The sequence below is a fragment of the Pinus tabuliformis genome, chromosome Q (assembly GCF_031772625.1).
Source record: "Pinus tabuliformis cultivar Carrire ecotype Pingquan chromosome Q, CPIR1, whole genome shotgun sequence".
Taxonomy (NCBI): Eukaryota; Viridiplantae; Streptophyta; class Pinopsida; order Pinales; family Pinaceae; genus Pinus; species Pinus tabuliformis.
In genome coordinates this window covers 526,452,214-526,477,071 of record NC_142296.1, presented here as the reverse complement: position 1 = coordinate 526,477,071, position 24,858 = coordinate 526,452,214, and the positions used below count along the sequence as shown (strand labels likewise).

General features: G+C 36.8%; 1 protein-coding gene across 3 annotated transcripts in view; it reads right to left on the bottom strand.

Moving 5' to 3' along the window:
* LOC149220522 (uncharacterized) overlaps window positions 1-24,858 on the bottom strand; it is a 398,953-nt gene that overhangs the window by 212,466 nt on the left and 161,629 nt on the right. For 2 of the 3 annotated variants that reach the window (XM_089384792.1, XM_089384794.1), the window contains exon 3: window positions 1,090-1,170. In XM_089384792.1, the coding sequence (XP_089240918.1) occupies window positions 1,090-1,170 (81 nt within the window). The remainder of the gene's footprint in view (window positions 1-1,089; window positions 1,171-24,858) is intronic. The other variant, XM_089384793.1, reaches the window with a different exon arrangement.

The window sequence follows — 24,858 nt, the reverse complement described above, 5'->3', positions numbered from 1 at the left end:
GCCTCTAAGACTCAAAAAGAGAGATGTCATCCTAAGGTTATACACCCTATCTAATCACATCTACACCATATCCTTGCCCTGCATAAATTTGGACCAAGTAAACCAACCCCCATAGTCAAGCCCATTTTTCCCCTAACATTCCGACCCACAGCAATAAGTTTCTTGTGCATTTTTAGGGTTCTGGGAGGCTCCAACCTTCAAAGTGACCTATAGCTTGTTAGTTTCTGCATTTTATTGCGGAATTGCAGGTTTGCAGGTTCAGAACAACATGTTAAATCATCATTTCCAACCTCATACCGAAGGTCAAATCAAGATTATTCATCCTATGATTGGTAAGGACTGTTCACACTCAATTTTGTGCTTTTTCCAAAGTTTATTCTCCATTTTATTGAGCCTTTTGATTGCTGGTCTACATTTTTCTGCAATAAGATATCATTTTCAGATTAGCAATTGTCTAAACTAACTCCTAGACCACATCGCCTGAGAGATTTCATAGACACTAATCCACTGATCTTGTGGCAGAGTATTTATTTTGTGCAGGGAAGCCTCTTGTAGCATTCTAAGAGTTGGCCTAAAGAGTGGGGACTTATGCCGAGGTTACAATGAGCACTTGTCCAGTGTGGTGCTGCACTAGCATCTTGCTGGAGCTTGGCAAGACTTCTAATCCATGCAATAACAGGTCTCACCTGAACTTAAGTCCTGGAAAGGTAAAGTAAGGTCCTTTAGAGGAGAATGAGTTGACATGCTAGTGTAATCTTACTTAAAAAATCAAATTAACAAGATTGCATAATGGATTTGGTTTGTGTTTGAAACTACAGAATTTCTCCAAAATAGTAATAATGAAATAAAAGAAATATATAAAAAAGTCTGATATTGCACTTACCTATAAAATGTATTATGGTTATTGGTTGAGGTTGAAACAAAGATATACAATTTTATTCACCATAGAATGACTTCAGTGGTCATTATTACACTTTCCATCTTTTCATAGCATAAATTGAAGACATGATAATTATATTTAAATGAAATGTAATTTCACGACAAAACTGATCAATATTTGAGTTCTGAAAACCATGCAAGAAAGCTTACCTAGTCTACTAGCTTCCTTTATACTGTCCCTCCAAGGATTCCAAAATGGAAGGCAATAAAAGCTGTCCTTCTCTTTATCTGCTAAAATGGGTAAGATAAAACAGGAAAACGGATAAGATAAACTTAAAAAAAAGAAGATATTTCCAAAATTTAGAAGGAACACAATCTGCATATTTTAGAAATGATTAGGAGAGATTCCTTATTCTATGGTCCCGTTTACATACCTTCTTGCAAAGATGTACAAGAGTTGCCTTTGTCACTCCCACATTGTCATTTTGATTATTTATACCTTTTAGTCAAATTAATCTATTGCGGTCATTTATATAATTGCTTTCTTTCTACTATATAAATCTTTAGAAGAAATAATGTGGTCTTTATATCCGTGCAATGAATCAATGGAGACCTTCTCTCTGTTTGCAGAGATGTAAAGTTTAATGTATAATTACTTGTAATAAAAACATGGACCTAGTATATATTGCCGATAATTCGTGAGCTCCATTGATTTATTCTTTTTATGGGTATCCAGTTCTTAGGTTGAAATGATTATGGATTAAAAAAATGACAGTAAAAGAATGCTCATCTTTTATCAAGGGAAATCAGACTACTCATCATTCTGGATCAGAGCTTCATATCTACAAATCTAATTGCAATGGAAAAACGTCTTCACATTCTAGAATCAGAGACAACAAAACAGTACATGACCAGAGTCAATATAAGTTCAACTCCATTAGGTAATGCAGCAAAAAGAAAGTTGTCATCATCCCAGAGCTGAGTAAAACAAAAGGAAATGAAAGAATACATGAGTCACTACTATGTTTGACAAATTAATGTGATAGTAAACGATATCATCTTTCCTCGTAATATTTATTAGACACTTCCATGCAACATCTTGGCTTTCTGATTCCTGAGTCGTCAGTTGCCATTTCCATTCACCTCTGGGGAATGGGATTGACCAAGGGGATGTTGCAAATTGTAATGCAGATGGAAAAAGATGTCACCTGCACTGTCTTTAAATTTGATAGCATTTAATAGAGATTTTGAGTATTCGAGAGTTTTCTGATGCAAAAAACTAAGCACTGCCCAACACAGGACAGAAGAAGCTGTGCTGTGATTTTTTTGGAGGTATGTTGTACTTGTCAGTCAACCCCAGTAATTGCTCCCCTACTGCAATTGTAAATTCGCCTTTAGGATAAAATAAACAGTGTTTGTAATGTGCCTAGTTAGACAATTATTATATTAATTAGAAACCCTCAGAGTCACAACCCTTCACTGTGACTCCTCTCTCCAACCCTATATAAATAGATAACACTGTCAATTAATCATTATCATATCAATAATATAAGTTTATCCTTTCCAATATAAAACTCCATGTATTTTTTATCAGTTAATGATGGCTCCTTCTGAGTACCGCCAGGCAGATCACAAGTGGCATCACAGCAGTTTTTGAATCTGTGGGTCAGGGAGCTAGCTTTTGGATCATCAGGAATTAATCTTTTCTTGTCTGTGAAGATTGGGGAAATTGCCCTCACAGGTTATTGTTCCCGGGATGAAAACCCTTGGGTACCTTGGTGAGATTGGACGGAAACCAATCTCATCCCTTGGTGAATTCATTCAGAATCCACAGGTTTGTTTATCAGTTCCAGTTTCAGTTTGGGAGGCCAGATTCAGTGTTGCTGCAATTATTTTGAGGCCATCATCTCAGCTATTGTATTGGCATGTAATCTTGCTCCAGTAAATAAATAAAGCTGAGTTTGTTGTTATTCTTCATGTGTATTTTTGAGTTGCAGCGTTTCTGGGTTTTTCATGTTGTAAAAGTTATTTGTTTGTCAATAATTTTATGGTGTAAATTATGTAAATTGATTAGTTTTTAAACAAAGAAATTTATGGTGTAATTTTTGAAGAAAATTTCGGGAAGTTTTGGCCAAATTATTATTCGGGATATTACAGTGGTATTAGAGCTAGTTTTCCTGCCAGCCTGAGGGTTTTCTTGTCAAATTTGCTGGGCCAGGTTTATCAATTCCAAAGACAAACCAAGCTTGAACCGAGTTATTTCCAGGGATCAAATTATTTCTGGCTGAGGGCCAAGCTATTGGGAAGTTGAGTTTATTGCAAGGGTTTGAGCTCTTTATTTGTTGGGGCCACATCATTCTGAACGTTGAGTTACCCTTTGTGTAGGCAGAATTCGTGGATATTCAAGCTGAAGAAGGAGAATGCAAATTCACCATTTTTCTTATTGGGGCCGAGTTATAAATTTTCCCAGGTCATGAGCTATAAATCGCTCAGTGAAGAAAGGGGCCAAGATCTTCATTGCTGAAAGTCAAATTTGCTTGAGGAAAGCCAGTGCGTATTGGAGGCCAGTCCAATACACCAATGCCTTTGTGAACAAAATGCTAGAATTGAGTGCACACTTTTGCGACCTAAGCGATGGATCTGATGAGGATGGTCTACGTTAGGATTTAGTGAATATCTCAGGCCGATTTACTTGATCAACTACAGCAGTGTTGGGTAGAGCACAAGTGTTGGTGGCAGAGGTCTTGGTGCATTGGGCATTGATAGAGCTAGTAGCTCTGTGCTTGGCTGCTATGTGATTTGGAGACTAACCTGTGCAAAGAATGAAATTACAATTGTGTGCATACTTGTAGCAGATTGTTGACAGTGCTCGTGGATTAATTGTTGACTGGTCAGTTCAATCGTGTGCATACTTGTAGCAGATCATGGACTATACAATTAGCAGAATGATGTGGCTGAAGGAATCATGTTCCAGTGGTTGAAGAATGTAACTAGTACCGCTCTTCATAATTGTATTTGAGTCATGATGTAATGTATTTGTCAAAAGAAAGGAAAATTATTGTAAAAGAAAAATTATTTAAGCATGGGTTTCATGCTTTGTTTATTGCCTCTAGGTCAAAGCCACCATTGCAGGCTTATAGGGTTTGTGCCTAGAGTCCTAGTCCCATTCATCATGTAATAGACCCTTATTGGGCTTTGTAAATCAAGAAAGAAATTTATTATTGAGTCATAAATGTCATTCTTGCCTTCTCCGCCAAGTCGGCCCCAAGAGAGATCAAGTCGGCTTTGTGAAAAGATACGACCAGCTTAAGAAGACTATATATACCCTTACATTCGATCTACTGAGGAGAGGATACATATACATATTCAATCCGCTATTGGAGAGTCAAGAAAAGGGTGCGAAGGACAAGAAAAAAGGAGAGACATCTCAAGCAAAGAATGAAGAAGAAGTCTGAACCAAATCTTTATGTTTTCTGCCACACATGTGAGGAATTTGAAGCTAGTTGCAGGGGCCGAGAATAAAGGATGAATTGCAGAAGTTGCATAAAAGAAGAACCGAAATTTTGATGGCTTCAATGACTTTTGCTAAGCGCTGACTTGGTGGAGTAAAGGAGGTCACTTGTCTTGGTCTAAGGTCTTGGAGTGTCTCAATTTGATTTAAATCTACTTGTGGAAGAGTTTGACTAGGTTTTCCCCTTCATAGGGGTTTTTCCCTAGCTAAGTGCCTACATCTGGTTTTCAATTGTCTTGGATGATCTTTATTTTTTTGGTAGTTATTTGATGATAAAAATTAATAAGAAGAATCTAATATGTCACAAGCAACTATCAATGTAAAGAGAAATAAAATTAATTAGTCCTAACTAAAGCTGCCCTAGATTTCTCAACATGGTATCAGAGCTTAGGACATTTACATAAGGGCAGTTAGGTCACGATTGTGGTAGAGGGCTTCAATACAAGTAAATGGAAGCTAATTCCTTAGTACTGAGCTCCTAGAAAGATGGTCTGAGTTAATAAAGTTATATTTCTGGGTCTATCTCTGTAATTAGGCTGCAGAGCTAAAACAAGAAGAGAAAAGAGGTCTAGAGGCATCATTCTTAAGGACCAAGGGGCTAGATAAATACCCTAGTCAAGGTCAAGATTCTTGAGAGTAAAAGTGAAGTTTTGTGCATGAAATTGATGCCCTGAAATTGTTGAAATATGTAACTAGGTTCGGTCTTCATAAATGTATTTGAGTCACAATGAAATGTATTTATCAAAACAATGAAGAAAATATTATTATTATTATTATTATTATGACTTATTAAAGCATGGGTTTCATGCTTGGGTCATCATGTTTTAGGTCAAATTCCCCATTGAGGACTTCTAGGATTTATTCTGAGTCATTAGAATCATTGTCCATTAAAAGAGACCCTTCTTGGGCTTTTGAATCAGGTAAAAAAAATTAATATTGAGTCAAAAATACTATTTGTCCCCTCCACACCAAGTCGGCCTCAAAGAGATGGATGGCTATATATACAAGGCAATTCGAATTCATTTGAAGCAATTCATCTCTCTCTCGTAGTTCGATATCCAGAAGCAAGAAGCTAGGAAGTGCGAAGTTGGAAAAGAGCTAGAAAAGGGTGTGAAGCTTGGAGGGAAGAAGAAAGACACCAAGATCGAAATTTTGGGCCATCTATCTCTCACTTCAGAGGAGTATCTAGGGAGATTGAAGTTTTCTTTGTCTAGTCGAAGCTATTGTTACTACCAGTTCCTGGGTTGAAGCTGCTACTACAAGTTGATGTTGTTAGGTCAAAGTTGCTATTGAAGAGTTATCATCTGCAAGAAGGATTGAGGGTTGACTTGGTGTGGAGGAAGTCTTTGTCTAGGTCAAGAGTCTTGAATTATCTCGAGAAACTATTGAAGGAAGAATTATTGACTGGGTTTTTCCCTGGCTGTCCGCCTACATTTCTTGTCCTTGTGCTATTGTTTTGGTAATTGCTTGATCAACTAAAAGATAAAAGAACATAAAGATAAAAAAATCACAAGTAATTATCTATATACGAAAATCTTTCTGCCTTTCTAATATTCTAACATGGTATCAGAGCGAAGGTGAAGAAGGAAAAAGGAAGTTTTGGAATCTACTAAAATAATTCTAAAGGATTGAACAAGGGATCATATAAGGAGCTCTTATAAGGGAAGAAGCTCACTATCTTCAAGGACAATGTCTAAACACAATAAAAAATGAGAACAAATTGGAAGGAGCATCAAATTACAGGGCATGGAAGAAGAGAATTGACCTCATTCTTGAAAGAACAAGGTCTTGGATTTGATCAAAGGAAAGGTGAAGAAGCCTACTGAAGAATCTAGTGATGCAGATCAGTGTTGCGGGGGAGCGCCCCCCCCCCCCCCCCCCCCCTCCTGCTCCTGATCCGCGCTCCGGGCGGGAGCGACTCGGGAGCGGGTCGGGAGCGCGCTCCCTAAAAAAAATTTCGCTCCCTGCTTTTTCGGGAGCGTTTTGCCTTTTTTGCATTTTTTTTTTTTGTAGTAATGTTCGAAATGCAATTTTTTTTGAAAGAAACAAATAGTTTTTGAGTGGGGCAACTTAATGATCAAGTCTAGGCCCTAGTATTGATATGCTATTCATGGTAATGTTAAATTCTTAAAGTAAAAGTGACATTTTCTTTAATTTTCATTTTCATCCTTTTACTTAAATTTTTAACATTACCATGAAATGACTCAGGATGTTTGAGAGTGGTTTCGTCCTCATTGGATTTCATATGGAGAAAGTAGAATTTTAGATTTCATTCAAAATCCAGCAGACTTATCAGTTTTTCAAGATTTCAGGATTGGGGGATTGCAATGTTTCCATTGAATTTTGTCATGTATTAGGGTATGGAACTCATATTTAATCAAGAGTACCAATCCCTCTATGTACCTTGATGTTAGTGACATTGGTTGTCGAACTCCTCTATCATGACCCTTCTAAAAATGTACGCATCACTCAAACAAAATCTTGACTTGACATGCTATGCTTTTTCTATCTTATGTTAATGCTTAGAGGGTGATATTAATGGCAAAGATCCCTATACAGATACAAAGGTAATGACAAAGATACCTCTGGATATTAATGCTTGGAGGGTGATATTAATGACAAAGATCCTGATTTTGCAACAAGACTAAAAAATTAGACATTTCTCGTGGTGGCAAGAGGCCCAAGCATAAAAATAGATAATAGATTTACTTCTCTTTTCTAGTTTCTAGTAGCTTTTATAACTATTGACTCTTTCATATTTATCATGATATTTTTTTAAACAATATATGACAATTTAAGTTTGAAGTTGGCAATTATAACTCATTAGTAATGAATTATGAATATGATGCTTCATGAAAGTTGAAAGTTGTTTCATTTCATTTCATTTTATAACATTTCATTTCATGTTAGATATTATTTGTTGTAATGGTTACACTTAGCTTACAAGTACAACTTTGGTGATCAATGATGATAAATGTTATATATTGAATTTTGAAAGCTTGAAACTTTAAGATTGATGAATCATGAGACTCAATATGTTGTATGTTACTATGTTACTAACTTGCGGACGTGGTTGATGAAGATTATAACTTCTAGATGATTGTTGTTATATGGTTCAATCTATGCTTTTTTATGTTTTTTATATCTAATTCATCATTCTACATGTTTTTGTTGACATATATGTATCAAAAATTAAAAAATATAAAAAATATATATATTTTTAAAAAATCGCTCCGGGATTCGCTCCCAAACCGGGAGCTTCTGAAAATGGTCGCTCCCGCTCCCGCTTCCGCTCCCGCTCCCAAGTAACATTGATGCAGATAAAGTGAAGTTTAGAGAGTCAAAAATATTGGTTATGACACTGATGGTAGAAGGCATAAAGGACAATATTGTCCCAAATATTTCCAATATAGACCATGCTCTAGAAATGTATGAAGCCTTATCAAAATTGTTCACTATCAAGAACATCGGTCAAGTAGCAAGTCTGAAGAATGAATTAAGGACCACAAAAATGATGAAGGATGACACTGTGGCTTCCTTCTTTGTAAGGATATCTAGAATTAGAGATGAACTTCAAACCATAGATGAAATTGTAATGTAAAAGGAGCTAGTAATTACTGCATTATTGGGATTTCCACCTACTTGGAGTTCTTTTGCTTCAGGCCTCAACAATGGGAAAGAAGCTCCTACCTTCGAGCAATTATGGAATGCTTGCACCCAAGAAGATGTTGAAGGAAAGGTAACTAGGTTCGGTCTTCATAAATGTATTTTTGATATTTGTACTTATTCAAGAAAAAGAAATATTATTTTTATAATATATGTCAATGAGTTTCTTGCTCATTGAAATAGGTCTAGCACTAGTTAAAGTGCTATAGGTGAGTCAAATAGTCAAAAGAAAAGATTGAAGACCTTAAGGACATGTTACACCTTGTATGAATATGTCTTAGGGTCATAAGAAGTCCTCCAAGCGAAGTCACAAGCCTTCTCCAAGCAACAAAATCCTAAAAGGAAGAAATCAGAAGCATAAAAGTCAAGTTGGCCTCAAGTCAGCTAGTCGGCCTAAAAGAAGGAGAAGACTCCTATATATAAGAGTCATTTCACCCTCCAAGAAAAGATAACGCAAGCTCTGAAATCAGCGAAGAAGATAAGCCGAGAAGGAAGGTAAGGGAAGTCTAAGGGTCTCCAAAAGTGCAGCGAAGGAAGGAGGAAACTCAACAAAGTTTAGGGACTGTTTTCTAGGGCAGAAAACAGTCACATGTGCGAAGGAGGAAAGGGTCTTTCTGCTGTTATAGCAGCCCTCTACCACAGTACCACAAACCTCATCATTTGGGCCAAGAGCATACATCTAAAGTGCCTCTCACTCAAGCAAAGGAGAAAGGAAGAAGAGCGAAGTGATTAGGGCTGATCTAAAGCATTATCACAGTCACACGTGTGAGTAAAGGAGGGCTGACTGCAGTCATCACAGCTGCACTATCACAGTCACATATATCTCTTTGTTCAAGGTTCAAACTAGGCCTACAAGATCTCTCTTTCAAGCGTGGAAGAAGGGTATGAAAGCAAAGAAAGTCTAACATATTTTTGAAGGAGAATCACTCGCATGTGTGGAGAATTAGGGCTGCATTGCTGCTTCCCTAAGTCTGTAACAGTTGCCGGGAAGAAGTGCTAAAAGGAAGAAGACAAAGTGCTGCAAGAGGAAGCAATCTTAAAAAGACTTGACTTTGGCTTGGAGGATCTTCTTTGTCAAGGGTCTAGGGTTTGGTATTGATGAAGAGAAGCTTAAATAAGAGAAATTCACGAAAGGGTTTTCCTCTCAAGAGAAAAGAGGTTTTGGCTCTGGCAGAGAGCCAACATCTTGTGTTCTTGTTCTTTTGTTTTGGTAGCAGTTTGATGAAGTACACACACATGCATTAATAAGAAGTAGAAAAAGATTAAGCTAATAAGAAAAATAAAAAAAAACTCCACAAATTGTTATCAAGTAACTAAGAATCACACTACACTACTTTTCCCTAGATTCTTCAACATGGTATCAGAGCAAAGGTGACAAATCAAGGAAAGGGCAACTCAAGAACACTCATCAAGAAGAAGCATCTACAAAGTTGAAGCATCAAGCTTAGAAGTCTCAATCACTTCAAGGACAAGAAGGGTCTACAATCCATCATTCATCAAGGAGGTCTACAAAGCTAGGATAAGAGCCTTATATAAAGGCACCTACAAAGAAGAGACGATTGAAACAAGACTTACATCAAGCTACAAGTCTTCAAGCAAACCTCATCACCAAGCAAGTCCACTTGAAGAAGGCAACTTGAAGAACATCAAGATCCAGGGAAGACAAGCCTTCAAGGAGGAAGCAAATCCATTACATCTCAAAATCTATCAAGTACATGTCCCCTTTTGAATATATTTCAATGTCTTTTTGCAAGGAAAGCAATAAATTGGTAGGTACCAATAACTTTCTTGCATGGAAGAAGAGGACTGATCTACTACTCAAGGAGAATGAACTCCTAGAGCATGTCAAAGGGAATATCACTATCCCTGCTAAGGAACAGACTCAAGCCTTAGCCAAGTACAATAAGGATGAGACAAGAGCTCAAAGGATTCTGATAGAATCAATCAAAGACTCTCTCATTCCTTATGTCTCCAAGTTTGAGACATTGAAAGAAATTTATGATAAGCTAGTAGAGCTATTCTCGATATTTACAACCGGAGAAGTAATATCTCTAAGGAATGAATTATACATATGACGATAACAGAGGAAGGAATAGCTCCCTACTTCATGAAAAATCTCTGAAATGAGAGATCAACTCCAAGAGCTTGGGGAAGTCATGCCCGACAAGAGATGACAACTGTAGTACTCAATGCTCTACCTGAGGAGTGGGGAAACTTCACATCAAGCATATATGCCAAGAAGAAAGCAACCACTCTCAGTGAAATGTGGTCTCTATGTAGGACAGAGAAAACCAGACTTAAGGCAAAGGAAGATATGGGATCAAAGGAGCAAGCATTTGCTACCATGGCCAAAAGAAAGGGTAAATTTGGCAAGTTTGGTCCACGAAGAACAAACAACAAAGACATATCCAAAATCCAATGTTTTGGATGCCAAGAATATGGACACTACAAAAGGAATTGTCCTAAGCTTAAGAAGGAAAACAACAACAAAAGGAAGAGGGAAGAAGCTCACATAACTCAAGAGATGAAAGAAGAAAGAAAGAAGCAAAAGAAGGAAGATCCTAAGGATCTCTACTATGACTAGGTCAAACTCTTTACTTCTAGACTTCTTTCAAAGTTTTGAGTAGGATAGGAGCATGTGGGAATAAATTAAAATTGCATGGCTAGAATCATCCTCTAGAATCTAGGAGCATGATGTACATAGAATTCTAGATACTCATGAAGATGTAGCATTTATGATAAGAACAAAAATGCATGAGTAGAAATATCTTCTAGAATATAGGAGCATGACAGATATAGCTCAAGATATTCATGTAGAAGAAAAACTGATGATGATTAAGAATCTTAGAAGACCTCCATCATCAAAGGAAAAGAAACATTTGCAAGGCAAGGATCTTTAAGATCCTATGATGGAATCTTCAAAAGAAGGTTCATGAACCAAGGCAGATGTCTCATTGGGAATCCCGTTCATGGATTCAAGAAAAGGATGATATGCAGGCAAGCTAAGATGAAGCAAGAAGGGCCACACCAAAGGATGATCAAAGGAGAATCAAGATGAGGTATGTATGCATCAAAGTTTAGTCATGTTATCATTTGTATATTATTAAGTCATGGGTATAGTTCTATAACATGATCAAGCATGAAAGAATCTCTTTCACCAAGAACATGCTCAAAGGCATGTACCACAATGCAATGAAGGTCAACAAAAGAATATGCTCACATAAGGAGCATAATATTGCTGACTAAGAAGCAAGAAGAAATGTTGACAAGTCCAGAAAGCAAGCAATGAAGGAATGTTCTCACAAGAAGCATTAGATGGTTGACCTATCTATCTGAGAAGAAGCAAATGAAGAAAGAGATCAAGCATGTGAAGAACACCATGATCACTGAGAATCACTATCTGACAAAATGCCTTGAAGATATCTCCCGAAAGAAGGCAGGACAACTCTGATAAAGGAAGAAAGGACCCTTGACACCTATGAAGGCCTTGGAGATACAAAAGGTGCAGATAATTGATTCCACTCTACAGAGATGTCGTGATGAATAAACCATCCAACAAAAGGCAATGTTGAAGCAATATCAAGATGAAGTCATGATGGGGTACCAAGTCGAAGCATGTAAACAAGAAAGGACAATGAAGCATCCATGAGAAGAATATTCTGAATCATGGACAAGATAACAAAGGACAAAGGAGTAGCCAAGATGACAAGAAAACCTCATGTATGATATGAAAGACACTTTCCTCAAAGGAAGCAATAACATGAAAAATCAGGGAGGAAAGTGATCAATGGATGGTGCCCTACCTAGAAAAAGTTCGAACAAAGACTTCATGACATCAAGAAAGGAAGGAGATCAAGCAGCTAAAGGACCCACGAAGAAGAAGTTGTTGATGAAGGAAGGAGTCCCCAGTTAAGAGGGAGCTCTGACAGGTCCCTGATCAAGAGGGAGTTTTTGGATCACCCCTGATTACAAAGGAGTGACAATTGTGTTTTCTATTTCATGGGTCATGCACTAGACCAGGACTAATAGTCGTAAGTCTAGATGAAGGCCATGAATGGAAATATAGACACAAGATAGACACAACATTCTTGTCTTCACTTGGGAAGAAAGAATGGGATGATTGTGTAATCATCTGGCATCTGATACTCTTTAAGGATGTGTAGGGCATCCAAGACAAGAGTAGGCAAGAGGACTGGTATTCTTTGAGGGCTGGGAACCCAAGATAAGAATATTCCTAGAAGGTCATACTCGGAGAACACCCGGGTGGGTATGTACCTTGAGAGACAATGATGAAGGTGTCTATAAATAATTGGTCTCACCAGCATTGTAGCTCATGGTCTCATAAAGAGATGGAGCTATTAGTCAAGGCCTTGAACTATGACAATGCTGATGGATATGATGCTATAACAGATGGATTGCTAATCTGGTTTCTCTTATGTGAATTCTTCAAGATTGATAATAGCCAAACTGTTAAAATTGGCAACTAGGTCCAAACTCCATGTGGGTCATCGTATTTATGGCAGCCAATATTTTTCTTGGATTCCTCTCGACGAGAGGTGTAGGATCGATCTAAAGATCATTCGATTCCGACATGTATTTATGGAGATATGAATTTATTTGTATTTCTTGACAATTTGTCAAGGTCGGCCAGCAAGTAAAATTGTGTTGCACGCCCCCATCTTAACCTCAACGATTCATATAAATAGAAGACACCTTGTGGCATTATTGCACATCATCTCAACACTCATCTTCTCTCTCCTTACTTGATTGGGTACACATAAAGGAGCAACATCTCTCACACGTGTGGAAGGACGAAGTGATTTCTGATTAGGGTTGCGTTGACCGAGTTTGACCAGGGCTGCAGGAAGGTACTTTGACCAGCGTTGACCAGCGTGGACTCCTCTTTGACTGCGGATTAGGTGTGGCTGCTTCTCCTTGGCAGGCCATAGATTTTGGCACGCAAACCGAGGTGATCTGACCTTAGGTTTGACCAGCATTGACTGTCAAAAGGTTGAGCACAGATCTATCCAGCGTTGACTGAAGTTTTACTGTAATTTCGGACTGTTTTGGTCTGACTCTTCTTACTGTTGGAGGCCGAGTTGACTGGGATATTGACCAAGTTAATTGGAGGTCAAATTTGACTTGTTTGACTAACTTTGACTTTGCTGGTTAGGGTTTTGTTGCTGCTATAATAAAATTACTGAATTGTATATTTGTACTATCTCTTTCTCTCTACTAAATTATTGAAGATTATAGAAGAATTGATCAAAGGGTTTCCCCACATTGGGGTTTGTCCCTGGCTAGTAGCCACACTTAGTGTCTATTGTCTTGGCTTGTCTTTTGTCGATGTATTTATGTTCTATCAGCATTTTACTTTATGTTAATCTGATTGCTAAACAGAGTGTTGTCGCGCAGATTGGCACGACCACGCTCGGACCAGGGACTGTCACTCTGATCCCCGATCCCTCCGTTTAAGCCTGTCTCCCGCGGCTAAGGGGGGTAGACCCTGCGAGATGGTGGAGACCAACTGCCAAACAGTTGGGTGGGAGACACGATACACGATATGATAAGCACTAGATGGATTTAGAGATTTAATAGACCAGTGCCTTGTGGAGTTAATGTTTAAATGATTACTTTTTAAATGATATAGAAACATGGACCATGAACAGCAACCATCTATCATCAGCTAAATCACATGACCAAAATGATATCCCGCAATTGAAAACTTCGAAAGGATAAATGCTTAAAACCACCACGAGAATTGTAAATTATTAACCAAATATCATATTTAGTATCTCGATTTGAAAATTTAGATCTCAGTATGAAAGATATAACATGATAGACAACTGAAACTGGCAAAATGGTTTTTCCACGAAATTTTTCTATTTTTTCAAATTTTTTTTTTTTTTTTTTTTTAAAAGAAAGATTAAAATCTAAAATACATCAAACCCTAAAAATAAAAATCTAATTTTTTTTTTTTTTTTTTTTTTTTAATCTAAAAATGAAAACTTAAACTTAAAATCTAATTTAAAAAGCTAACTATAGACATTAAAGTCTAAGTCAAAATTTAATTAAAACATAGCTCTAAAATTTAAACTAAACTAAAAAATTAAGATCAAATTAAAAAATCTAATTAAAATCTAAATCTAAAACATAAACATTTTTTGTTTTTGATTTTTTAAAGAAAATAAAATGAAATTATACAACGAAACTATGCTAATCCTAAAATAATGACCAAAGAAAAAAAAATAACGTTTTCGTTGCCTGCACTAAACACCAAAAACGAAGCGTATTTTAACGAAACCCTATCATAGAAAACCACGCTGTTAACAATAATCAAAACGCATCGAGCTTCAGGCAGAAGAATGACGCGATAGCCTCCCTTATACCATGACCACAAACAGTATCGATTTTACCTGCTACTGACTGTCGGCGGCCACAGAGTTCGAAATCGAAAATGAAGCGGATCGATTAGTTTTGCAATCAAGTGTAATGATGGGTTCGATCACCAGAAGGCAACGATTCGGCAGCAAGTTACATGGATAAGACGCCTTACGCTAAGATCTGCAGTCACTTTCCTCCAGCGGCGATTTATAAAACGCGTGGATTTTTTATGAGCAACTCTAACGTTTTCATGCGTTGAGCCACCGTTTTGAAGCCACCAGCTACCGAAATCTGATGAAAGCAACGAACATTGGAACCTGGCTCAATCAAAACACGATTTCCTGGGCGTCTTCTAAGAGCTCTCACATATGAACGCAGCAAAAACTTTGGTTTGGTGCACAGTCGATGGCAGATGCAGGCTAAGTCACCAGACGGCAGCGCTTGGCAACTTCGATTTCAGGCGTATGATGGCTTTAACACGTGATGCCGGCAAAATCGTAGATTTCAAAAAACCGCTTTAGAGATTTCCAGGCTTTTGATTCAGAAAATTTTTCACGCCGCTATTTAAAATTTGCCAATGAAGGGAAATGATTTTGCTTTCGGATGGGTGTGGGAAAATGGCAGGCTGCTGAGATAGATAGGAGTGAGACTGCATTGAAGAGCAGCGAGCACAGGGTATATTATGCGTGAACAGGCAAGCCGACTGCCCAGAAAACAGTGAAGCTCCTCACAAATTTATATTTCGTAATCCCCTGAAGAAAAACCCCATACCTGCAATTACAAGGGAACAAAACCATAAAGAAACCTGTGTATAAAGCAAAATTTTGAAACCCTAATGAAAAAAAATTGAGCAAAAATATGAAACCCTAGAACAGAAAAAACTGAAACCCTAAGACGGCCTAATAATTTACAGATTGTGGCCCCTGAAATGCCAGATTTAGCTATAACAGCAGTAATATTTTCGAAATATCAGAAAAACTTGAACTCTGCTGTGAGCAGCAAGAAAATCTCTCAATGTAAAACAGAAAAGAAACTTTGAATGATTAACCCAGGGAACAATCAGCTGGGCTCTGCACAGAAAAGCCAGTGGGAGTCGGCTGGTTCAGCCTAGAACTTCCCCAAACGCCCACAATCTCTTTCAGAAAGGTTTTCCTGCACATCTCAAGCAACCATCAGCAAAGAGAGAGAGAATGCTGCTAGATCTCAGGGAATAATGGAGATACCTGCCATTATTCCAGAAACCCTAGCAACACTCAAACCCTAGCAAGTGAACAAGATACCTGTGCTCACAATACTCTAAAAACAAGCTAAAACTAATGGCTGAAAACTGAAATATGCAGAAAAATAAACATCTCACAGCAATTCCAGAGAGTAACACCGGCCAGATTTGGACCCCAAAGTCTTCTTTATTAACCAGAAAATCAGATTACAAGAGAGCTTTTTCAGTACAGACTCACAGATCAGATGATTTGAAATGACCCCCTAAGACCCTATATAAAGGAAATGATCCTAACGGCTAGTTCGAGTGATCCATGTAGAAATGATCTCGACCGTTGATGAGGATCAAGACATCTCTTGATCTCATCCGTCGATTTATTAACTTAAAATATTATTATTTTATTAGTTAGGGTTTTTGCTTCATTTTTTAATTTTTTATTATTTTTTATTATTTGATTATTTTTATTCATTTTTTAATTTTTTAATTCATTTTAAAATGGATCACTGATCTAAGCCTTTCGGAAACATCACCTAGGACCTAGGACTTAGGACTCATGAGGGGATTTAAAACATTTCTCGACCCTCAGGACACATTACATCATGACTTTTACAAAATTACATCTTAAGGGACAAACCCATTTAATACAGACCCTCACAAAACACCCAGTTCTGCGACACAACTATAATCTAGCAGATTAACTCACTAGGATTCTCCTAAAGTTCTAATGACAAAATCCATCCCGGCTTTGGGGTCAGGTTTGAAGGAAAACTCTGCCGATCCATGGATCGGTGAGACGAAAAACCTTCCGGGACATAGATTATCATAGAAAGTTAGGTCCACCTAGGCAATTTTACATACATGACTCTGATCTGCTTAGATTATTTACAATTCATACATGCAGACTGGGTTTACGAAAAAAATGATCAAGTTGCTGATGATGGCAGGATGGCACGGACATGCTGATCAGGTGCTGCTTCTTTCTGTCAAGAAAAACGGGGTGCACTGCATGGGTAGTTGACCAGTAGGGGTCAACACAGAGAAATTGACATTGCGCTAATAAGAAGAAATTGAAGTAATTTGCACTAAGCATATAACATACCATAACTTAACACCTTGTATTGTTTTATGAATACCTCCCTAGTTAAGAGGGAGTGTTGAAGGAAAGGTAACTAGGTTCGGTCTTCATAAATGTATTTTTGATATTTGTACTTATTCAAGAAAAAGAAATATTATTTTTATAATATATGTCAATGAGTTTCTTTCTCATTGAAATAGGTCTAGCACTAGTTAAAGTGCTATAGGTGAGGCAAATAGTCAAAAGAAAAGGTTGAAGACCTTAAGGACATGTTACACCTTGTATGAATATGTATTAGGGTCATAAGAAGTCCTCCAAGCAAAGTCACAAGCCTTCTCAAAGCAACGAAATCCTAAAAGGAAGAAATCATAAGCATAAAAGTCAAGTTGGCCCCAAGTCAGCTAGTCGACCTCAAGTCCGCCTAAAAGGAGCAGACTACTATATGTAAGAGTCATTTCATCCTCCACGAAAAGATAATGCAAGCTTTGAAATCAGCGAAGATGATAAGTCGAGAAGGAAGATAAGGGAAGTCTAAGGGTCTCCAAAAGTGCAGCAAAGGAAGGAGGAAACTCAACGAAGTTTAGGGACTGTATTCTAGGGTCTTTCTGCTGTTATAGCAGCCCTCTACCACAGTACCACAAACCTCATCATTTGGGCCAAGAGCATACATCTAAAGTGCCTCTCACTCAAGCGAAGGAGAAAGGAAGAAGAACGATGTGATTAGGGCTGATCTGAAGCATTATCATAGTCACACGTGCGAGTAAAGGAGGGCTGATTGTAGTCATCACAGCAGCACTATCACAATCACATATATCTCTTTGTTCAAGGTTCAAACTAGGCCTACAAGGTCTCTCTTTCAAGCGTGGAAGAAGGATATGCAAGCAAAGAAAGTCTAACATAGTTTTGAAGGAGAATCACTCACACCTGCAGAGAATTAGGGCTGCATTACTGCTGCCCTATGTCTGTAACAGTGGCCGGGAAGAAGTGCTAAAAGGAAGAAGACAAAGTGCTGCAAGAGGAAGCAATCTTAAAAAGACTTGACTTTGTCTTGGAGGATCTTCTTTGTCAGGGGTCTAGGGTTTGGTATTGATCAAGAGAAGCTTCAATAAGAGAAATCCACGAAAGGGTTTTCCTCTCAAGAGAAGAGAGGTTTGGACCCTGGCAGATAGCCAACATCTTGTGTTCTTGTTCTTTTGTTTTGGTAGCAGATTGATGAAGTACACACACATGCATTAATAAGAAGTAGAAAAAGATTAAGCTAATAAGAAATGTAAAAAGACTCCACAAATTGTTATCAAGTAATGAACAATCACACTACACTACTTTGCATTAGATTCTTCAATAGAAGAAATGAGAATCTCATTAGTATCCAACAATGAAGAAGAAAAGGTTTCAAATGCATACTCTGCTTCTCACAAGAAAGGAAACTTCAAGAAGTCAAAAGGGCCAAGAAGGAAGGTCGATATGTCCAAAATAGAATGCTACCAATGTCACAAAATGGGTCACTATAGAAGTGACTGTCCTGACAATCCGAAGAACAAGAAAAGAAACAAAGACCAAGCTAATGTTGTTGAAGAAGGATCTCCAAAGAAGAATAAACCCGAAGAACTGGATATAAGGGACTTACACTACTAAGTCCTTTGATCTAAGCCTTAGTTATTTCATTGTTTGATTTCTAGTATTTGTAGGTTTAACATATTTTGGAAAAACGTTTTTTGTTTTTATAAGGTTATAGGTATCCCTCAAGCTTGGAGGGAGCCCTCACCAACCTCCAAAGATAAGTATCTTATTACCTTTTCATTTTTAGTTTTCCTTACTTATCCAGTTTTGCTTGCATTAAATACTAATCACATTTCTATTCATATTTTCCTTGTTTAGGAAAAACATGTTGAAGACTCAAGGATTACAAAGACAAAGCATTGGAATTACAAGGTTTGTTAAGAAACAAAAAGGTATGTTTTGAACTACAATTTATGATCTTTCAATATTCATTCTTGATAAACTATTACTAACATCATTGTGTCTAGCTTTCTTGAATCTTAAAGATTCTTGATTCGGTGATTCATCATTAGATAAATCTACCCTCCTCATATCTTTGATTACTCTTGTGGAACCCTAGAAAGGTTCTTTGTAAAAAACCCTAACTTAAGGGTATGTCGATGATAATGTGTGAAACCCTAGCCTACTTAGAGTTATTGATGAAGCCTAGAGAAAACACTTGATGCTTTGATAATGTCATGTTTAGGGTTTTGATATGGTTATGAAAACCCTAACTTGTTAGGATTGAATGGTAATGTCTGAAATCTCAAACCTTTGAAGTTTTAGTAAATTAGGGTTTGTTGTGTCATGTATTGAAACCCTAGATATTTAGGGTTTGATAAGAAAGACCCTTATTTTAGATAATCTCCTAGGAATGAAATCCTAGGTATATGTGTGTTCGTCTAATTGAAACCCTATTCTAATCAAGTATATTGGTATTTGTGTCATTGGGTTTGACTAACACATGTTATGATATGCTTGTGCATGATGATGGAATCCTAGATATATGTGTTGACCTAATTATTGAAGGTCATTTGTCCTAGGGTTTGGAACTAAGCCCTAGTCGAAGTGTGATTCTCTAGGATGATAGTATTTGTAAATTCTAGGGTTTTGTAACTAAACCTTAATGGAAGTTCAATTCTCTAATATGTGATGACTAGTGTGATAATCTAAGATTTATGAAAGATTGTTGAAATGTGAAATTGAGCTGTGATTGGTTTTTGATTATTGAAGCTTAATGTCTCATGTATGAAATCTAGGATCTTGCACTAAATCCTAGTGGAAGTCTAACATATGAAGTTGTTAGATGCATTGTAGAACTATATTTGGCTGAATTGCTTCTACGGTTTGCAATATATTGTAGTAGGGTATGCCATACCTCTGGAAGAAATATTGAAGCCCTAGATATAATGAAGGTTTTTATCCTGATTGAGATCCTCAAATTCCTGATGATAAAGTCTAGGGTTTATGACAAAAACCCTAGCAAGAAGTTGAAAAGTACGTCTCTCTTGTTTATGAACCTAACTAAGTTTGGGTATTTGATGTTGAATGGCTCCATTATTATATGATTCTAATATGGTTAACTTCATGCTTCTATATATTTGATGTACTTGCTATCTAAGTTGTGTAGGTACTGTTGACCACTACGTGTCAACTACCCATAGCAGTACACTCCCTTTTTCGCAAAAGGGATAGCGCTTGATCGATATGTCCGTGCCATTCAACAGTCATCGTCGACCTGATCATGTTATGTTGTAAACCCAGTCTGCATGTGTAAATTGTAAATAATCTTAGCAGATCTTAGTCATGTATGTAAATTGCCTAGGCAAACCTAATTTTCTAGTGATAATCTACGTTCCGGAAGGTTTTTTGTTTCACCAATCCATGATCGGCAAAGTTTTCCTTCAGCCTAACCCTAAAGCCGGAATGGATTTTGTCATTAGAATCTTAGAGGACTCCTAGTGTACTTGGTCGAGTCTATGTAAAATTAATTTGGAAATAACTCCAACAATTTGGTTAGGTTATTACAAATTGCTTGATCTGCTAGATTATAATTGTGTCACATAACTAGGTGGTGTATGAGGGTCTACGTCAAATGGATTTTCGCCCTTGAGATGTGAAATTGTAAAAGTCATGATGTAAAGTGTCTTGAGAGTTAGAAAATGTTTTAATCCCCTCATAAGTCCTAAGTCCTAGGTCCTAGGTGATTTTTCCAAAGGGCTAAGTTCAAGGATCCAAAAATTAAAAATTAAAAAACAATAAAAAATAACTAAAAAATAAAATAAAATAAAATTTAAAAAATAAATAAATTTGAAAAATAAAATAAAATAATAAGATAATAATAAATAAAAGTTTTGAGGAAATAAATGCAGGGTTTTAATTTTTTAATATATATTAAAATGCACTTAAAATTTCGACGGATGAGATTGAAAGGGATTTTGATCCTCATCAATGGTCGAGATTAGTTTGACATAGATCACTCGAACTAGCCATTGGGAATTTTTCCTTTAAATAGGGTGTTAGGGGTCATTTGAGATCAGATTTTATCTAAGAGTCTGGTGCTAAAGAAAGCTCTCTTGTAGTCATTTTTTGTGCAATAAAGAAAGACTTTGGGGTTGAAATCTTGCTGGTGTTACTCTTCTGGAAATGCTGTAAGATGATTTATTTTTCTACATAATTTTATTTTCAGCCATTGATAATAGCTTGATGAAAATTGATTTAGGCACAGGTGTCTTGTCTGATCTTTAGGGTTTGAATGATAGTTTAGATTCTGAAATATAATAGCAGGTATCTCCATTTGATCTGGATTTCACTATTGTTTTCTCCCTATTCTATGTTAATGGTTGATTTTTAGCTGTGCAGGGAATTTTAGTTTTGAGTTTACCAAGCGTTAGGGGAAGTTCTCGGCTGAACCAGCCAACTCCCAGATTGCGTTTACTGAAAGAGCCCAGCGAGTTTTGATCTCGGACTTATCATTTGAAATTTTTTTTTATGAATGCATGAAGGGTTTTCTGAAGCATCTCACATTAAATTGAAAATTCTAAAAATATTTTTGTGGATTATTGATAAATTTGGCTGCTTAGAGTCGTTAATCTATAAATATTGTAATAATTTAGTTGATTTAGGGTTTTCAGTTTTGTTTCTTGCACATATTATTTTTGGGTGTTCTGTTTTTTGCCATTGCAGGTTGCAGGTACAGGTTTTGTGAAATTTTTCAGGGTTTCCATCAGGTAATCTGGAGCAAGAAAGATTCAAAATTTTAATTAAGTTTCTAGACTACGGGTTTGCTACTGCGTTTTCATTTTTCACTGCTGCCTGGGGTTTTCATTTCATAGAAAATTTTCGATTTTTTTTTTAAGAACAGGTTGTGGGATTGCTGCTTCACCTCCAAGCAGTTTTCTCCCACTTGCAGCACACTGGCAGCATTTTTTCCCTCTGCGTTTTTCCTCCCAGCTATCCGCAGCAAGCTTCCTCAGCTCCATTCACGCTGCCCTCATCCGCTGTTCCAAATCTGCGTTCCACTTTTTATTTTCCTGCAGTCATTCCTACGCTGTCGTCCAAGTTCCTCTGCACCTGCGTGCTACCTCTCTGTTGCGCTTACCAGTGAGCACCAACGGCTTCACCTGCACGTTGTCGCCGTCAGCTCCTCCCTTCCATACCTGCAAGAGAGGCCACCCTGCGTCCTTCCCATCTGCTCTCTACGCTGCTATTTAACCTCCGTTCAATCGTTAAATCCCTTCCACACAGCTGTATCCGCGCCATCCATCGAGCTGCTTCATTCCCATGCTGCTGCCACTCCAAAAAACTGAAATTACACTCCCCATTCTCCAAGCCTGCAAAAGGAAAACGCATTTTGCTGCCCAGCATTTCCACCCAACCATCGCTTCCAACATCCTCTGCTCCATACGCGGTCCCAATACGTAGTAAGCTCTGCACGCAGCTTTCAAAATCACCCACGAGCTCCTGCAAATCCTCATGCTCTCCATCACCAGCATTTTTTTTTCCTACCTACGCAAAACATTACCCTCACTCCACGCTATCTTTTCCTCTGGCATCCATCGCTACCCATTGTAAACCCGTTGCCAGGCTGCGTCTTCTTCTCCCATCCACGCAGGCTTCTTCCCATCGCTCCCCTACCTTCACTCCTTATGCTTCTCCAAAACCTGCAAATGTCCTGCGTTCATCTCACCTTCACGCTGCCATCAAACTCCGCTGTGGAAAACCTGCACACAAGCAAACAATAACCAGCGATTTTGATTTGTCTGCATTTGATTTATGGTTTAATGCAAGTTAGGGTAATGTATGTTTTTGTATAGTTTAGTTTTAGTTTGAATCGTGAATTTTGTTTTAGTTTTTAGATTTAGTTCATTTCATTTATGTTTTATTTAAATTCCAATAACAATTGAAATTAAAAATTCGATTTCTCTGCTTTATGTTACTTAGTTTGGGTTCAGATTTATTTTTTCTAGATGTTGGTTCATTTTATGATTAGGATTTTAGTTTTATTTAGGTTTTCAGTTTTAGTTTTATAATTATAATTTTTAATTTAGTTTTACTTAGATTTTAAATTTTCACTTTTAGATATATATAATCAGATAAATAGTTGTTGTTCATTTTTTTAGATTTAGATTAGATTTAATTTTGATTTAGCATTTTAGTTAGTTTAGTTTAATCTTTATTTTTAATTTAGTTTTGTTTTATGTTTGATTTTAAATAATATCAAAAAATCATTAAAAAAATATAAAAAATCATAAATGGTTTAAAAAATAAAAGGTCCCTTTTAGATTTTAGATTAGACTTTAATTTAGATTTAAATTTTATTTTTGTTTTATTTTGATTTTTCGCTTAGAATTAAAAAAAATAAAATAAAATAAAAATAAAAATAATAATATATATAAAATAAAATAAAAATAATATATATATATATATATATATATATATATAGATATATATTTAAAAAATTAAAAAATTTCTGAAAAAAGACTAACTAAAAATTCAAAATTCTTTTTTAAGGTCTTTTTCTATTGTGTTATAGTTAAATGTGCTTCAATGTTTATATCTGGAGATTAACTATTTCAATTTGGCTAGCATTTAAATTTTATGGTTGTTTAAAGCATTTAATCTTTAGAAATTTAATTGCTGGATCATTATGAAAGCATTGTGCGTTTGTTGAACATCTTGCATCGCTTGGGTTATTTGATAATAAATTATTGTTTTACATGGTTTATATTTCTGTGACATTTAATAAATAATCATTTAATCATTAACTCCATAAGGCACTCGTACATTAATTCCTAAAATCAATCAAGCACTGGTATCGCCTTGCTGTGTCTCCCAACCCAACTGGTCCACAGTTGGTCTTCCTTCATCCCATAGGGTCTACCCCCCTTAGCCTCGGGAGACGGCTTAAACGGAGGGATCAGGGATCAGAGTGACAGCCCCCGATCTGAGCATTGTCATGACAATCTATGCGACAACATTTTTTGGCGCCGTTGCCGGGGATAGAGTTTTTCTGTCCTTGGTTTATTCGACATTCATCTTCTCATTTCTCATCATTCTTTCATCTTTCTCATCTCTCACTTGAGCTGGCAGATTCAACATTTTTGGCATCATTTGGATCTTATCTTTTGTCATATCGACACCTACTCTTCAGTTCGTTTCTTGTTTGGGTGTCGACTCCATTTCTTTTATTTTTCCCAAGCAAGAAGCCTCCTTCATATCTGCTTGTTTGTTGCTTTTTGGATCCTAGAATTAGATTCATTGTTCAAGTGGCGACTCCACTTATTTCATCTCTTGATTTTCTTGAGCAGAGATCTCTCTCTATCATCCATTTGGTCCCTCGTTATTCATCATAGATTATTCATTTAAACCATGTCATTTTACTGATGAGCTCCATGATTTACCGGAAGTGGCCATTTCTAAATTACCTTTGTTCTCGGGTAATGGTTCAGTCGCTGTTAGAAGGCATTTATGGAATTTTATCGTATAACGGTCATGTATTGTAGACTTCCTCAATATGATCATGAGGATGTCAAAATGCGTCTATTTGTCTTTTCTTTAGAGGGTGATGCTTTGAACTGGTTTAATAATTGTCCTGAAGACTCTTTGACTTCTTTACAAGACATTTACAATGCTTTTAAAGATAGATAGGGTGATCCAGATAGCTCGCCTTATGCACCTAAAATTGTGCAACAGAATGAAAGTAATCTTATAAAAGGTCCACCTATCGATGAAAGATTTCAAGACAAGTCTTCATATCAAAATGTGCCATCCACCTGTACCATTGTAGATCAAATCCATGATAGTGGAAAAGCAGGGACAAATTATAAAAACAATGTCGACAATGAAAAGGAAGATCAGAAGAAAATTATACAAGAACTAATGCAGCTGGTAAAAAATATGGAGATCAATCAAACTAATTACGCCAATGATGTGAGAACTTTATGCACCCACCTGGAAAAACATAATAAGGAGATGGAGATCATGCAAAATCAGCATGCTAAGGAAATTGAGGCCATGAAGACTAATCATGACACAGAAATTAGTTTTATGCAAAGCAAGTTATCAGGCTTAGAGGAAAATATG